The following is an 11,939-nucleotide window of genomic DNA, read 5'->3' as shown; positions in this document are numbered from 1 at the left end:
TAAAACACAAATGAAACAATTGATTCCTTTGCCAAGATCACGTTTATAAAAGCGAAGAAGCAAGAGAGAAAATTAGTCATTTTTTTACAGAGAACGCCAGCTGCTGCCATAGGAGAACCAAGCAGGAGCCCTCGGTCGTTTAAAGTGTTAAATGTGAGCTTCAGGTTCTGTGCTGTGCCTCTCGGAGGGGTTTTTACTGATTGAAGTAGGGATATGCTCGTTTATCTGAGGTGAAATGCAACATGAAAACACTCAGATGCCTATGAAATGCAAACACAACCTCACTTATTTATGATCACTAACATGCTACAATCAAGGCGGCACTCATTATTCAGTGATCATTCAATTCTGTATGACATGTGTTTCTTTCAGCAAGAGAGGGTAAAGAGATGAAATCTACAGCATAGGATGGCAGAACAGTTGGGAAACAGAATTTTATTTGTTCTTCTGTTGGGAGAGCTAACTACTCATTGATTTGAGACCTTATGTCTTGATAAACATATATCGATTGAGCCTGATTATTTCCTGCAATGTCAGAAACATTCAAACATATGTGTTAGTATAAAAGCTATATAATTTATTGCTGGGCACTAATGGCTTTATGGAAGTCAGAAAAGTTCAAGTAGCAAAAGCAATGAAAGAAAGATTGCAATCAGTGAATTTTTTTAATTCTTCATTTCGGCTACAAACACCAGCCTATTTTGACTCAGTAGCCGTGTTCAATGACTCATTTACATTAACAGGTATGTTTAGAATAGACTGATATCTGGTGCCCTGTTCAAATCCAGAAAACAAGGGAAAGAGGAATCCAAGTCACCAAGTGAGATTTAAAGGTAAAGTTGTGAGAAACTCAGTGAACCAACTAGTGAAATGTGTGACAACTCAGTCTCGGCCACACTGGCTGTACTGAGTGTGCTACACTTTGAACTTGCCACTCACTTCTTCTGCCTGGGATGCTCTTTCCCAGATACGTGCACAGCTCTCTGCTCAGATGTCTTATCAGAGAAAGCCTTCCTGATACCCTGTATCAAAGACATAAAATCGCATCTCTCACCTTTTAGTTTTCTTCTTAGTTTCATGTCTGCATTGACCTGGTATATGTGTATATATATGTATATATTACTAAATGTCTTACCCACTACTATTGATTTTGCTCCTTTTTCTTTACTGCTTTCCTTATCTCCTAGAAAAGTATCTGGTGGGCAATTAAACATTTGTTGACTCGGGTGGAAGGTGGTTGTGAAGCCCTGACATCATTTATTTTGGCGAATACCATCTCAATACCATGCAAGTCACTATGAGAAAAGAAAGATATGGTTCTTTTCTTCAAGATGCTTGTAATCTATTTGATGAGACAAGTCTGTCTCACATTATATTAGCTACCTAATGCCGTGTAGCAGATTACCCCAAGACATAAGTAGCTTAAAACAATGAACATTTATTATCACCCACACTTTCTGTGGGTCAGGAATCTGGGAGTGGCTTATCTTAGCAGTTCTGCACAGCGGGCCTCATGACCTGGGCTGCGGTGGCCTGAAGGCTGTCCTGTGCTGGAGGACTGCTTGCACAGTCGTCAAGACGGTGCTGGTTGTTGGCAGGAGGCTTTTGTTTCTCACCACGTGGACCTCTCTCCGGAGTTCTTTGAGTGACCTCATGACACACAGCTGAATCCTTCTGGTTGAGTGACCCAAAAGAGAGCAAAGTGGAAGCTGCAATGTCTTTGATGACATGGCCTTGGAGGTCACACTCTGTCATGTTTGTGATACCTGAGTGGTACACAGATGAGCCCTACTTGGTCTAGAAAGGGACCACACATGATGGGAATACCGTGAGGCGAGAGTCATCTTGGAGAGTGGCCAGCACACACGTGAAAACGTAATAAAGCTCGAGTGTCCCTGTGTATTTTAGTGCTAAGCTGTGAACCCTGCCAAGGGTCAATCGGTTTGAGAACTTGGACTCATGTAACAGAAAGGCTAAGTTAGATGACAAATGTAATCCTTATTTGGGCAAGGGGGTTTGGTTTATACATTTTTATAGCAAATTTCATTATTTGTTCAGCAAATGTTTATTTGTTTATTAAGTCCTGGCTTGCTGTGCAGGGTCCAGGGAGTGTGAATAACGCCCAAACTCTGGGATGGAGGTGCTCACTGTGGTAAGGACAAAATTTTACAGCAATCATAGGTTTGAATAAATTTAGACACTTTGTGCAAGGAGGGGCGAGAACCATTATCCAAAGCAGGTTTCCTCTGGGAACTCACAACAGAAATGACATTATATGAAATAATCACATATACAGATGGAAAATAAAATAGTCTGTATGCTCTTGTTGTAAGCAACTTCAATTCAATACAAGAAAGGTGGATTTTATAAATAATCAACTAAATACTCTGATAGCAAAAAATCACTGATCAGTAGAAACTGATTCTATTCTCTAAATTGCCTCTACTCTGCCCAAACTGCAATGTAGCTTCCTAGAGTTTTAAATTTACCACCAAAACATCTCCCAGCCCAGTGACTCTCACTAGTATTAGTCACGACAGTGACTGACCAAAAGGACATTTACCTTCTACATCAAGTGACCATTGTTTCTTGTAATATTTTGCTTTCCCTGCCATTGCCTGATTTATTACTCTTACCTCAGTCACTGAGGTCCAAGTCTATGGCCTATGTTAATGCTAAATTTCATCCTCTTTAGGAATTAAGGGGAAAACTACCTTCTTATAGTCATTTGGTCAATTCTCTGTAAGACAGAGAGTAACCCAAAGCACTGTTACAAGTCACATGAAATACAGGTAAAAACCAAACCACAAGAGAAGAGAAACAGTCTCACACACCTCAGGTGGAAGATAAATGATAGACACAGAAAGCCTTCCTACTGTGTAATGCTCTTATTTACTAATGTCTCTTCTAGGAATGACTTGGGAAAAATGAATTACACAAATATGAATGATAAGGATGTTCATGGCAAAGTGGTTTATAATTATGAAAACAACAGAGTATTTCATTGTATAAATGTAAATAAAATGAACTACGATGGCATAAAAATATGTTCACAATATACAGTTAAGAGAAAAGAGCAATATAAACAATTATGTGATTAATATTCCATTATGTGCTTTCAAAAGTACATATTTACCACAGCCACCCCTTAGGTTCCTATGAATAGTGTTTGAGTATAGAACGTCTCTAAAAGCATTTTTGAACAGTCAGGACATAGACTGGCAGGAAATTTAAAGTCACTATGAAAATAGGAGGGGTGCTCTCCTCTGCACAAGGCACTAAGGTATGCAACCTGGGTGGGTCACAAAGCAGGAGGACCTGTGGCCCCCAATTCCTGGAACTCCCACGGCAAGAGTGGACACCCCTCCTCGACACAGATACCTCTCTAAGAGAGTTACCAATAATTGAATTAATATGCTACAGTGCCAGAAAGCTTTAAAATGCTGAAGTTGGTTAAAAATGCATTAGCTCTTCCTCAACCTGATTCTGCGAGTGCCATAAAATCAAAGAGGCTGCTCTAGCTGCTCGATGAACTTGAAGTAATGAGGTCTGTAAGTTGACTTGAACAGAAGAAAATGATATTAAGCTTTCATGGAGGACAAATGAAAGTATCTACCTGTAACCTTTCTGACAACCAGAGATCCTTTGCCATTTAAAGCTCTGTGGCTATGGTGCATTATCTCTAGGCAGCCAAGAGTTTAATAAGACTGCACGGAGACACCTAACCTTCCTGTCTCTGGCTGCCTGCTGGCAACCCTAAGGCGCCCGCTGTGGTAGCTGACAATCTGAGCTAACATCAGGGCAAGGATTTCCTCAGACACAGGGGCAAAGGTTGGCATAGTGATGCTTGCTCGCTGCCCCCGCCCTCCTCCATGCATGCAAATCGAAGAACAGTCTGGCTCCAAGCCAGCCACAGCACCCAGCACCCATGGGTATTGAAACCAGTACAGTCTGGTTATCACTGCTCTCTTGATGGCGTGACCCGGCTCTCCTGAAAGAGGTGTTGCCCCTTTGGTGTAATACACAAGGCTTTCCTTGAGCACAGCCCACCCCGCCTGGTGCAGCCTTACTCCCCAATATTCTTCCCATCCCACATTCCCCTTCCTGCACTCTCGTTACTGGGATTAGGGGTCATGTGTTTGCCGTCCCTGCTTTTCTCACCTCTGTGCTTTGTTCGGCCCGTGACTTTCGTCCTGTCCAGCCTTCAAATCCTGGCACTGCTTCACAGGTTTCTCTCTGCAATCAGACTGCAAAAATAGTAGTGATAGTAACACAATGAGCCAGGCACTTTGCTAGGTGCTTAGCCTGTCTCAACTCACTTTATTCTGTTCAATAACTCTAGGACATTAGTATCATTATGTCTATTATTATCATTATCATAACCATCATCCTAATTTTAAGATAAAGACAGACACAGAGAAGCTAAAGCAACTTGACCAATGTCAGTATCATTTCCATGTGGCTGAAGGTTATGCATGCATATCTTCTTCATTATTCTGTTACTAGTGCCTAGCACAAAACCTGGCCCTCAGAACTGAACAAAGGAATGACGGCAATGTCTCCATGAAGCTCTTCCTGCAGTCAGAATTAATCTCACTCACCTTTGCTTTCACATCTTCGCCATAGTGCTTAACACATGATCTCATAAGGCTGGACACCAATTTCCAAATAATCTGCACTTTCACACATTGTCATACATTTACACCTTAACCCTCCTTCGCTTGGAAGAGGCCAGGCTTTCACAGAGCAGCCAAGCTCTAGCTCTGGCACTGCCTAAGAGCAGCTGCTGCTGAAAGCCTGGGCCAGGAGGGCATGGGAAAGGTGGGAAGGACTGCGAGCTGGAGGTGGAGGCTAGTGGGCAGCCCTTTAGCCTGAGGGCGCATAGCCCTGGCCCCTCTGTAGTGACCGGGCTCCTAGCACTCCCATCTGAGTCAAGTGTCCCTTGGCTATCTCCCTTCTTATGCCTCCCACATCTTGGCTTGACCCACAGTAGTGGAAGATGTTATGGAGGTCCTGAGACACAGGGGGCAGTGCATTGCAGCCATGCAAGTGAGCAGGGAAGAGAGGGGAAAGGGTAGCCATATGGCGTACCTGGGGTCTGATGTAATTGTGCTGATAGAGGCAATGAGTCCCCTCAGACCACCTCTACTGGTCTCTAAAGGTCAGGTGTCACTGTCATTGGCCCTCTCTGCAATTCAAGAGGAACCAAAGGAGGAGCTTAAGGGGAGCCTTAGTTCTGGATTAACTCCCTTCAGGAACAGCTGCTGGCAGGCCAGGTCTAGCGCTGTGTGTTGACCTCAGACTCTGTGAGGTGGTTTCTCAGCTATGGGAGGAGATGGCTGAGACTGAACAAGTTGCATTAATAGATTTTGTAATTACTGACTCTTAGTATCTGGGAAAAAAGTCCCTTATGCAACTTTCAAATTCACTTTCTGTTTTGGGGACCACCTCTCTTTGTTTACATTTTTCCCTCACTGGATTGTAAGCTCCAGAACAGAGGGGCATGGCCACATTCACATCTGTCTTCTGTCTGTTCATTTCCCTCTGCAAACTGCAAGAGTTGTTTTATAACACTTTAAATTTATGCCATTGCATGTCATAATAAGCAAGTGTCACTGCTAAAATAGGCTAATTTTGATCAACTATTTTGGTGAGCTTCCTGGCCTTCAAAAGATCTTTAGATCTAGGGACTGAGTTCCAACTGGCCTTGGGAAGGTGTGCTTAAGCACAACACAGTCTTCCTGTGAAAGACAGCCCCACAGGCACTGGAACGCATGCAGAAGTGACACAGAATCCTACCACTACCCATCAGCATTAAGACCCGTCCCCCTCGCCCTTTTTCAGCAGAATGTCTGTGAAGAAAGCAAGGGGCTTAAAGCCACTTGGAAGATAGATGTTAACAAATCCATCAGAGAGAGGATCATAATGCTGCCAACAAAGGTTAATTTTAAAGAAGAGAAACAAGGAGTTCTGATATCGATGACTAGTAGATGGAGTAAGACAAGTGATCATTTCAAGTGTATAATTACATTTTATCAGTAATTATTGATTGCAATATACTTAAACACATGCTCAGTTTCTGTTTAAAAGAGTAAGTAGAAAGTATAATGGATTCACAAAGTACTTTCCCATGAGACATCTCATTTACTGCTCACAACAATGAGCAGTATCTATACAGATGCTGCCTCCTTGACAAAGCCATCTGAAGCAGTGCACAATAAACTCACCCCTGTGAGGCTGGGCAGGGAATGGGCTGAGCCGCATCACTTGAGGGGCCTATCTGGGCTAGATCCAGACAATGCTGCGAAGATCACTTGGCAGACGGACTCTGGCTAGCACTCTGGTCCAATCCAGAAGGCAGAACTATTGTGACAGCAGTCCTACCCTAAATAGAAAATATCCCATGGGCCAGGCACAGCAGAAAACCTGCTACCACAACTGATCTGTGAAATTGCTGCGGGAACCCAAAAGCCAAGTGTACCCGTTAACTATCGCTATAATACTGTTGTGTAACAACCTGCTTCAAAACTCAGTGGCTAAAGACATTTATGGATCTATAGATCACCTGGGCATCTCTGCTCCATTCTGCAAATCTATGTGTCTGGGTCTTCTCCACAGTCTTTCATCCTTCGTGAACCAGAAGGCTTCCTGGGGCACGTTCTCAAGGGGATGGCAGAAGCCCAAGAATAAAAGAAGAAAGCACGCAAAATCTCTTAAAGCCAAACCCAAAGTCACAAGACAGGGAAGTACATCCTGCCCTTAATAGGGCCAAGATAATGATGCAGTGCAAAAGATATAAGAACTTAGGTCAGTAATTCAATCAACTACTGTCTATTTCCTTGGCCACATTTTCACATCTTTCCAGTTAAAAAAGTCTCCATTCCCAACAAAGGACACCCAGAAGTCTCACCCAATTGTGGGAGCAGACACATTTAGGACTCCATCTACATCTAGCTCACTTGTGAATTAGATCTATGAACTAAAAAGACAAATTATTGGCCCAGCCTGTCCTGACACCCATACAATATGCGACAGTGTAACAGAGGGACAGGGTAATCACAATAAACACCCCCATTCAAAGAGATGAAACAATCCTTCGCAATTCTGAAATCGCTCTAGAGCAATCAGCCAAGATCCCTGCTCTAGGAGCAAAAAATTGTTTCTTGATCAGACCTTAGTTCTGTTCCCAGCAGCAGGAGAGCTGAGTGGGGGTGGAGGGTGAGAAAGATTCCCCAGTTCACCGTTCCTACAGTTCCTGGCTCTGTCCTCTGTGAAATCCTTCCCCATCATCCTCATCATTTGTTTCTGAAAAGGAAAATGAAACGTATACCTTGTGTGTGAGTGTGTCGCTGAGTTTTCGCCAGCTGTCTTCTACTTCTACAAAATCAGAGGCCCAGAGATCTTGTTTTCCTTTCAAAGAGTTTCAGTCTCTCTTAGTTCAGGCTGGTAGGACTTTGGCAATATCGCCTTCTCTACAACTCAGAGGCTTTTCTGTGTACTTCACACTAGTTTTCTATACTAGTTCATTCCATGCATCAAAATCAGGTTTTTTCAAGACATGCTTCTCTCTCCAGATTAATTACTAACACTTTGGGCACACCAGGTGGCCATAGTGCCATGCCTTTATGCTTTATAGGAGGTTTGGTTCAGCTGAAAGATCTACTAAGTCACTTTGTAATATTTTGCAGTGTTAGAGTCAAACTCCCGATTAGGTCTTCACCATGAGGCCATGTTTTCCTAAACACCACCTGGATTCGGTCTCTGTCTCTCTTGCTATAATTCAACACCAACGCCTTGGACTTGATCTTTTTTTCCCTTCAGGCTATATCTTCATATGAGAATCTTTTTCTGGGTAGAGGGCCTAAATATAGAAAAGTTTTATTTTCTAACTCAACAACTTCCAGACAGCTTACAAACTGGTGTTTTGTTTTGTTTTTTTTCTGGCAAGAGGGGCAGTTTCTTGTTTTTGTTTTGGCTTTTTTCTAAGCATCTCTCTTTCTTGTAGTACTTTCTAGAAGTAAATGCCACATTCTTGCAATGTTTTCCTTGGAAACCATTTCCGCTCTCCTCTGCCCTTTTATCTGATTATGTTGCTGACTGCGTTGAGTACTTATACAACAAATCTGTGGGTTTAAAAACACTAACATTAAGACTTGCAAACATAGAATGTGTCACCTGGACCTTAAGGCCAAGTTCATCTGGACTAACCAGTACATTCTGACATAGAAAAATACTCACATAATCTACATTTTTAAAATTTCTTGGGAAGTGAACTCTACTGAATTTAGAACGCTACTGAAATGCATCAAGAGTGGGCTCAGCCATAAAGAAGTACTTAGAATACTTAATTGTGCTGTGTCTAGACCTGCTCTTGGAACCTCATAGAGATCATTGACACGATGGAGCAGGATCTGAATATTCCTAGGGTTTTCAAATTCGACTGCGCTGGAAGTATCTAAAATAGATCTCTACCATTTGTTAGCCCCAATAGACGGAGGAGTCATGGACTACCAGCAATCTGGTGGAGGTATTCAACGGTAGGTAGAATGCTCTGCTCCATCATCAGCACTACACAGGTCCCCTGAGGTTCATGAAAGAAACGTTCCTCAAGAAAGGGCTAACCACCTATTATTCCTACAAAAGTCCCAGACTGATTTACAAAGTTTATGGTAGTTCCTAGGTCTGCTAGTGAATAGATTAAAACTGTCACCCTCTATTTGCAGCAGAGCCAGCAAGTTCAAGACTGTACACACTACAGACTTTTGCAAGCACACAAGTGCTTCATTACACTTCATTCCACTGGTGGCAACAATACAGTAACCTCTCAAAAAAACACAGCCCGCCTCTAATAAAGATACAGCTAAGCCTCTTACCACTGAAAATTCCTGCATAAATTTAGCTTCTAGCACAGGGCAAATGGACCAAGACTTCTGGAATATAAGGTAACAGCTGGATTTGGTGCTCAGCTCTCCAGAGTCCACAGATTTAACTAGGAACACAGCCTCTGACTGTCCCAAACCTTTAATAAGTTCATGCAACTGTAGATAGACAGGCTTGACCTAACTCATTCCAAAGAGGATCAGTCAGCCACTCCTCAAACCCAAATGTCTGGGCAGAAGGCCCTGAGACATGGCCTTACACCTCACATACTGAACGTGGTATAACTAATGTTCTTAGAATTTAACCTCCCTTGGTGGGCAGATGCGATTTGCTTATAACATTCTCCTTGGGCCTAGCAAGAGGTTCTAGCTATAAGGTATAAGGTATTGGCCGCCTTTAGGCCCAGTCTGGGAGTCAGCTAATGGCACACAGTCCTTGGTCCCAGTCCCTCAGAAGCATGGATGTCACCCAGGTCCTGTGGAAAGGAGCATGTTAGTTCAACAGGCATGCAAGAGGCATGGCAGAGGCAGTCAGAAGAGAAATGCTGAGCTGACAACCACAGTCATAACTTGCATTGTCTTCCGCATCTTCCCCTTTATAGATGGGGGGGGGGGGAGAAGACCTGGGCTCAGAGAAGTTCAATAACTCTTCTCAGGTCTCCCAGATCCTAGGCAGCAGCACCAGGACCTGAAGGCAGGCATCCTGCTTCCACAGTCCCACTACTCTGCCATCTCTGTTACGTGGTCTGCCTTGGAGCACTCGGTATTTACCAGCAGGGAGGGTGTGCCAGCCAGGCAGGATTCTCAGCCCTGAGGACTGAGGTGTTAATGAAGTGCCCCTTCATCCCTTTCACTAGGCACATTCTATTTGGAAATTTGAAAGCCTGGATTTCGTCTTAGAAGGAGTCTGCCGTTTTCTCTGAAGATAAAACCAATCCAAAATTCCATTTTCAGAAGCCGTTTGAGCTGCTCAAGCACACCAAGGCTTCAGTGGAAATTCCAGACTACTATAACTCAGAACATGGCAGGGATGAATTCAGTCTGGAAGTTTCGGTATCTCATTTGTGAAATCTGACTCTGATGAGCACTGGCTGTTCTACCAAGAGGAATTAGTTGCAAGGGATCTAATTGATCTAATGTACTAGATCACAGTCTATATCAAACAGCTGAATTGTTGATAAAGTCTTTCAAGTACTATTACAGCCATTTTTATACTTGATTCTAAGCAGTAAAAATAAATGTGATAATTAATTGAGCTGTGAATATAAAACCATACTGCCAAGAAAAACAGGAAGAGTTTTTCTAAAATGCAGTGGAGTAAATTCAGCTGGAAGAAAAAAAGGAAGCCGTAATCTTTGTTGTTTTATACCACATAGAATTTAAATGTGACATGTTGAGAGACTGTTCTAGTCACTCTTGTTGTGGAGTGGTATTGAAATGTAGGCTTTGTCAAAGCATGGAGACCTCAGAATCTCCGCTGGAGTCACACAGTTTGGCCCATGCTTCTAATCTGCATGTATGTGAATTGTAGAAACTTGGAATCATTCTTAACTCCCCCCACTGTCTCATCCTGATATCCAACCTCTAAATTCTGATAATTTATTGATATTTATTTAGCTTGGCCATATCCAATTTTCTCCATCACAGCACCACCATACTTTAGGCTCTAATAATCTCACAGCTGAATTCCTGAAGTCATCTCCTAACTGGTCCCCTTACTCCTAGGTGACTCCCTCTCCGCCCATTCTCCACTTGCTGCTCATGAGCTCTCTCCGAGCTACAAAAGGAATTCCACTATTTAAAACCCTTCCCTTGGTCCCGACAGTTATAAACTCCACATTCCTCTCACCTGTTGAGCTTACCTTCTCACCACCACACATCACTCCAGGTAATTCACCTAACAACCAGTCCTGGGTGCTCGCTTGCTTTTTCTGCTCTTTGAGAGCTTTGGTTTTAGGTGTCTGGAATGCCCTTTTCTCCACCATTTACCCGCAGAAAGAGACTGACAGGGAGAGGGGGAGCTGGAGCTGGAACTAAAGATGGACGTGCACATACACAAATTGTGATGCGTATGGAACACGATGTAGACGAATGGCCACGGAGGCAATCCCTAAAAACGGGAGTTTTAGGGGAGATGTTAAGAGGGTGGTATTGCATGATGTACTTCTTACTTTTCTACATGGTTTAGATTTGTTTTATAGTGAATATGTTTAACTTACCTGCCTATACTTTTAAGTATCAATACATTTGACCATCCCCACCTCCAGAGATACTGATTCAGTGGCAAAGGGTCCAGGAGCTGGATCTTTTCAAAACCCCCAACAGACTGCTAGTCAGTCAGGTTTGGGCACTGCGCTTGAAATAAGTATTTCCAATATAGTGAGGCAACTGACATTTTTACTTTTTAAAAAAACTATAACTCTATTATACAAGCATTTTTATATTTCCTTTTATTTTATAGTAGCTTAATTCCACTATGAATACACATTCTCTAAACATATTAGATTTGAAGTATCTGTAGGAACTCTAATAGACTTCTTAGCCATTTTAACAGCCACATTTGAATAAAGGGATTAAATAATCATTGTAAAGCATGTATTTGTACAGTAAATTTTATAAATTGTTTTAAAAATAGGGCAAATGAAAAATCTATGAATGTCAGGGTTTCTTAAATTATACATTTTTAACACTTAAGTATCATTTGATTAGATCACAAAACAATGTATATTCTCAAAATGTAAAGAAGAAAGTTACAACAAAATCTTTGGTATAATATTCATATATACGTATTTCATTAAACATTTTAAGTTTTTTACTTTGTTTTCATACTTAACTTTTGAAAATATCTATAATGCCCTAAAATTCAGACATCAAAGCATCTATTTCTTTAAACTTGTTAGTTATATTTTCAATACATTCCCCAGCTTTTAATTTGATCCCATCAATTACAACATAGTCCTCTTCACAGTGGTTTTCAGACAGACCGCTTGCAGAAGCTTCAGGGTGCCCCCGAGATGGCTGCAAAAACAACCACACAGTTCATCAGAACCACATCGAACT

At 42.2% G+C, this 11,939-nt stretch overlaps 1 protein-coding gene across 1 annotated transcript in view; it reads right to left on the bottom strand.

Annotated features, from left to right (window-relative positions):
• Nucleotides 1-11,328: 11,328 nt before the first annotated feature.
• ZCWPW2 (zinc finger CW-type and PWWP domain containing 2) overlaps nt 11,329-11,939 on the bottom strand; it is a 100,248-nt gene continuing 99,637 nt past the window's right edge. The window contains exon 10 of the mRNA XM_037070749.1: nt 11,329-11,897. Within this exon, the coding sequence (XP_036926644.1) occupies nt 11,736-11,897 (162 nt within the window). The 3' untranslated portion in view covers nt 11,329-11,735. The remainder of the gene's footprint in view (nt 11,898-11,939) is intronic.

The sequence above is a fragment of the Sturnira hondurensis genome, unplaced genomic scaffold, assembly GCF_014824575.4.
Source record: "Sturnira hondurensis isolate 20B ecotype Veracruz unplaced genomic scaffold, ASM1482457v3 Scaffold0019006, whole genome shotgun sequence".
Lineage (NCBI taxonomy): Eukaryota > Metazoa > Chordata > Mammalia > Chiroptera > Phyllostomidae > Sturnira > Sturnira hondurensis.
This window is presented reverse-complemented; position numbering and strand designations above follow the sequence as displayed.